At 48.5% G+C, this 6,000-nt stretch overlaps 1 protein-coding gene across 1 annotated transcript in view; it reads right to left on the reverse strand.

Annotated features, from left to right (window-relative positions):
• CA10 (carbonic anhydrase 10) overlaps positions 1 to 3,849 on the reverse strand; it is a 194,152-nt gene extending 190,303 nt beyond the window's left edge. Inside the window, exons 1-2 of the mRNA XM_034067969.1 lie at positions 3,637 to 3,849; positions 2,535 to 3,030 (exon numbers count right to left, since the gene is read on the reverse strand). Coding sequence (XP_033923860.1) covers positions 2,535 to 2,595 — 61 coding nt within the window. The 5' untranslated portion in view covers positions 2,596 to 3,030; positions 3,637 to 3,849. The remainder of the gene's footprint in view (positions 1 to 2,534; positions 3,031 to 3,636) is intronic.
• Between the last annotated feature and the right edge of the window lie 2,151 nt (positions 3,850 to 6,000).

A 6,000-nucleotide genomic window follows, 5' to 3' on the forward strand; every position in this document is an offset into this window, starting at 1 on the left:
GTTTACTACTACTAATAATAAACTAATTGAATAGTCTATTCAGTTCAGTGACTGACATCATCCCTTTGAACAGCTGCCCTTAACAAGCCCTGATCCAAATAACTCCTGGAATTAATAGGAGGGTCACCACAGGTTTAAACAGGCACTGAATCAAGTGGTTACTGATGTTCAGGAAATATCCATGCTCAGACCAGTCTTGTCTCTTTGTAGCTGAAATAACTGACTTAATAAGAAATGAAAAAAAACTACCACACTCTTTAATTCACCTTCCTGTAATTTGCAGCAGTGTGCTCAACTTGGCAAGGTTTTAAGTTACATGTTGAATGGCCAGTGCTGAAGTGCAAAAAATACAGTTTCTGGAATCCAGTGTTGAGGCAAACCTTAACAGGCTTCATTACACCTTCTCTTACTTACACCATTATCCACACACCCCAGCTAGATAATATGCTATAAAGAACAGTGTAAAAAGGATGACAGAGGAAAGATACAAGGCATTAGTGCCAGTCAGATATCTACAGATCTTAATCCTTTTTACCAAGATGACCAACATTGATTCCTAATAAAAATCCCTAGGAAAAAAAAAAGAAGAAGGCTAAAGCCTGCACATATCCTCTGTGTGGTTAAAACTAAACACTTGTAACCACGGCTTCACCCATGCAGCACAAGCATTCCACTTAATCACTTTATTCCCCCCAAAAAGAACAAAAAAATTAGAAAAAACTGAGATGGGTATCAGTCTATTCTTTGTGCTAGAGGGAGACGGAGAGCGAGGAGACCCCCTGCAGGACTGATCCCACCACTGGTTTCAGAAGCCTGGGTTCCCATGTCTGCAGATGAGGGAAGGAGGGGGGAGATAAGGAAGCACTGACAGCTAAGCGTGTGGCATAAGGACCTGCACAGAATGGCACAGATTCTTTCTGTCTTTGGAAATTACTGTCATAATAGCCAAGAAAGCGATGAACTTCATTTTGCCATTCTCACTGTGGTACTTCAAGAAGTGCCTAATTTGAAGGGGAACTGGACAGGCTGCATGTCATATTCAGCTAAATAGATAAGTGTGAGATTTAACTGACAAGAGGCAGCAGGTTTTGCTGTTCTAAAGAGTGAGAAAGTGAATTATTCTGGTGATACCAATGGGCACAAGTGGAAGGTCAGCCTGGGGTATTGTCAGTGTCACCCGGGTGCATGGTACCAGATGGTGCCAGTCTGTAGGGATAAAAGAAGGGCTGGCATACCCTGCGGGCTGATAGCAATGCTATTTGCTCTGGAATAAGAAAGTCTGGGGGCAGGTGCTGGCATCACAAATAAACATAGATGCTGTCACCCCAAATGTTAGTGTATGTGTTGCCAGCCCAAGGGCTGTGAGGGCAGCTCAGCCAGGAAGCTGCAGAAAGTGCAGTGGGAGCAGGCGCTGCCAGGGTGAGATGCTGCTGGTGCCACTGGGTGAGGGTTGCAGCAGGGAGATGGCCCAGGCCAATCTCTGCATCATCCCAAGGGAGCTATAGAGCTTCCTCTCCCTAAGCATCTCCAGACTGGACACCAAGATGCCCTCTGAGACCCCTTGCCTCCCACTGGCAATACCATACATGTGTTGCTTGTGTTCCCATTTCCGGACTTACGCAATGGCTCGAGGGCAAGAGCAACCTGCAGAGAAGCAGAGCAGCAGGAGATGCAGGCAGCCTGCATCCCCATGGGGCTCCCTGAAGTGTCCCAAACGAGAAAACTGGCCACCTCCCCACTCCTGCCTCCTGCAACATAATTATTCCAGCACGACTGACATGACAAATTAACAAGGCAGCCAGGGCTTTTGCAGTAGAAGGGAGTGTTTTCCCCAAGAATAAATTGTTCCAATTCTTTACGCTAGACACCCAGCTGTGCCTATTCATTAATTGGACAAGCTCTGGTGACAACTGAAATTATCCAACTTCTATATACAGGAGGAGATGGAGATCTTTGCAAGTTAAAATAAGAAGCCTAAAGCTGGCATCCCAGCCACCAAGGAGTTCTTTGAATGGGGCTATTTATGTTTTTTTTAAATTTATTTTCAGAGCATGGCCACAGTTAAGCTCCTTTTAAAAGCAGAGACATGTTCTTCAGTGTTATTCCTCTCTTTGCAGACCCTGAACCGTGGCACCAGAACATGACAGCTCCACCAGTGAACCGTAAACCTTGTAAAATCTACAGATTAGCCAAGTTTAGGAACTTCAGGAGCTATGAAATTCTCGGATTGCAGCAGTGTTACAATTAACTGTCACAATCAGGTACATTAGGAATTATAAGCATCTGCTTAATCACTACACTCTGGTTATTTATTGCAACCAATGCATCGTAATGACTACACAGGTACTGGAATGGGGGGAATTCATGTTTGTTGATTTCTGTCATGACCCACTCACATCGCTCACGTAGTTTTCAGCTCCTGTTTTGATCTGGGTTTACCTGTACCTCTTGCCCCTAGGAAAGGGAAGCCTGGGAAGCTCATAGTATTTCCCCCCACAGCTCTTCCCCATACCCTTTCTGGGCTAGCTGCGTACCTGAAATGCAGACGATGAAATTCGCTTGCAGGAGAAAAAGCACCTCCCAAACAATTTCCATCCTCCGATTCTCATGCCAAATGCATCCCTCAGCGAAAAAAAATAACAAAGATCAATATCGCAGTTTGAACGATCCCAGCAAATTTCCTTTCAGACTTGCAGACTGTATTCCCCAGATGTGCTGACAACACATGTCCGAGCTCTCTCTTTGCACGGCTCAGGCGAGATCCCTTCCTTTCCTTTGCCCTCCAAAAAACACCACGAAGCCAACTGCCAGCACCGGGCTCTTCCTCCACAAGCGAGGAAAAAATCCACCAGATTTCCCAACACGACATAGACCACAAACCCCAACCGATCCCTTCCGGAGAGTCTCTATTCCAGGGCGGCCAGGTCCAGGTTACCCCCGAACTCCGCAAGTATCAGCGGGGCAGTGCCAGCAGGCCTGGGGAAGAGGAGGGCGGGATGGATGGATAGAAGGGGGGCTCCTCTCCTGCTGCTACGGAATGAGCGGAAAAAGATTAATGTCCGCGCTGCACCGCACCGCACCCCGCCCGCCCCCGCGGCGCGGCGCACGCAGCACCGGCTCCCCCCAACCCCGCCGGGGGCTCTGCCGGCCCCGCCAGCCGCGGCGGTTTCCGGTACGCGACTGCAGGGGTCGTGCTTGCCCCACGCACGGAGCCGCCCTGCCCCGGCCGGGATGGCCCCGCAGCGCCGCGGGCACGGCTCCGCGGAAACGGCGCCGGGAGCTGCGGTACATCGGTACAGCATCGGTACAGAGGCGGCCACGTCCCCCTGGCATCCCAAGTGCCGGCAGCCGGAGCCCGCAAGCCGCGGGGGATCGCATGCGTGGTCATCTCCGCTGAGAATGCCAGTATTAGAAAAAAAACTTGTTTAAACAAGAAGAAAAACAGCCCCAAAGTTCTCGCGGGGGCGGTGGTGTGAAGGGCAGCGAGGGTACACAGCGCGGAGTTGGCGAAGTACTTGCGCTGCAATGCCAGCTACCGGCATTCCCCAGTCCACAGCACTTCGGCAGATACACCCCCAAGGAAAAAAAAAAAAAGAAAAAACCCGTGTCGGTGTCAGTTTTGGGGCAATCTCTTACCCCAGATCCTCCTGCTCTGGATTTTCCTCAGCTCATCAGATCTGCCCGCAGTCCCAAACCAATCGAGGTCACGCTCCGAGCCGCTCAGCTGTGAGGAGGTGCCATAGCTCCCGGCGCTGCCCCCTCCTCCCCAATCCCGGCTACTTCGCCATTTCCCGAGCAGGGGTCGGTGCTGCGGGCGGCAGCGCGGGGTTCGGCGCGGCGGCGCGCACGGACGCGGGATCGCGCGCGGGGGCGGGTCCTGGGCGGGCGGCGGCGGGGCCGCACCGCGGCGCGGAGCTGCGGCTGGGACCGGGCGGAGGGAGCCGGGAGAGGGAGGAGAGGAAAAGCGAGCCGGGCTCCGAGGCTGTGTCTGCTTAGGCACATCCCGGAGCTGAGCTCACTTTGTTGAAAATGTGGATCCAATTGTATTATTCTTTTCCCTCCCCAAAAAGCGGGCACCGGGCGCGGGAGAAGCCTGGGTGCCCTTTCCGCGGAAAGGGAAACAGGGGCAGCAGGGCAGTGCCGGCGGACTGGGGGGTTGCCCAGGCTGTAGCACCCTGCTGGGTGGCTCTGTCTGCCACGAAGGACGGGGGGGGGGGGGGAAGGCAGGAGCTCCGGGCTGCAGACAGAAATCCCTGCTCAGGGCAGGTGTGGAAAGGTGGTCGTGCAACTGCGGATGCCTTCATTGATCACCGTGAGGCAAAGGGAAGGGGGAGGGAGGGAGATGCTCAAGGGTTCCAAACGGATACCCAGCTCTTGGCAGGTATGCAGAGGTCGCATAACAAATACTTCAGCGGGGGATGCATGCATAATAGATTGAACATAGGTTGGTTTATAAGCAGTTCTCCTGCCCAGGGCATACTTCTAAAGCGCACCTTTGTCTGTATTCTAGCAAAATGAGAACTCGTGGATCTCTGAATTGGGAAGGAGGGCATCTTTAAGAGAAGAAACCACAGGCTAGGTTATTTTCATCATCTCAGAGAAATGTGTGAGAGTCATAGGTTTCAAGTCATTCTGATGGCATTTAATTGCAGTAGATCAGATTTCTTGAGTGCTTCAAAGCAACTGGACAGGACTAAAATCACTATTTGAAAGGAAGAATTGGGCTGCAGGCACTTAGTGTGATTCTTGTATTCATTTTTCTAGTTCTCAGGGTAGCGTAAGTGCTCTTTGCACTGCAGCAGTCTCTACTGATGTTTACTGCATCTCTTCTCATGAGTTGTAAAGACACTCAGGATTTTAACAAACTAATTGCCATCATCTGCCCAGCGACAATAGCAAGGCTGGACATGAGGCACAGCTATAAAAGGCTTTAGGGACAACTGACTTAACTTAAAGATTTTTTTATTTTTCTTTAATGGATTTTCATTAAACAGAGGAGCTGTGCAGCAGGAGGGATTTCTTCCCTTGATAGGATTGCAGAATGCTTAGTGTCATTTGAAAACTTAGGCAATTGAGAATTATCCCTCTTGGCAAAATGAAATGCATAGAATTTAGGGAACTAGGGCAGCCTGGGGGTGAGCAGGCATTTCTCAGGTATATGATATATGTGCCATGATATAGATATGTCTTTGGGCACTGAATGAGTTGTGCAGAAGCATCAAACTAGCAGAGGTGTTTAAAGATGCTGAAATACAATCTGCATCTGGTTCTTGAAAAGTTAATGAAATAAGGACTGCAAAGAGTACTTCTAAGTCATTCCTTTAAGGAATGTTATCAAATGAAGACTCAGATTACCACAAGAAACAGTTATTATTGAACTCAAGAATTTGTGTGTTGAGTGTTCTGCATTTTCATTCATGCAAAATAGCATATGAAATTATCTTCTTATTCCTTTTTAAAATCCAGGTTCATATCCCTTACTCTGGTATTAGAAAAGCCATAAGTGGCATCGTCTGTCTGTATTCTAGATGTATTTAAGCATGCTTTAGCAAACGCATTTCAGCAAATGTTTCCACTGATATTTACTAAACTCCTTTACTCAAACAGTTAAACTTTTTCCATGGGTTTGACTTTAAATTCTCTTTTGGGCTTTCCCAACTAATTCGTTACAATACCATCCCAATCCAGAGCATAAACCCTTACAGAGACCTTAGCTTTTATACTTACACAGATATCCCTGTTCCTAAACTAGTCTCCTTGAAATTGTGGCATTACATGTGGGAAAATAAATGTCTCAAGGAAGTGAGATGACCTATCATAGAAGGATAAGTTGTCCATTACATCAGCAAAGAACTGGTGACAAGAGAGAATGTCAGATGCTAAGCAGCAAGCTGAAGTTTAATTCCCATTGATGTCAGTGGAACCTTAATATGAGAGTAATGGCAGGAAAATAAATCAGGTAGTTGATGTTGGCTTCTGGCAGATAGGTAAAAGTAACAA

The sequence above is a fragment of the Melopsittacus undulatus genome, chromosome 11 (genome assembly GCF_012275295.1).
Source record: "Melopsittacus undulatus isolate bMelUnd1 chromosome 11, bMelUnd1.mat.Z, whole genome shotgun sequence".
Taxonomy (NCBI): Eukaryota; Metazoa; Chordata; class Aves; order Psittaciformes; family Psittaculidae; genus Melopsittacus; species Melopsittacus undulatus.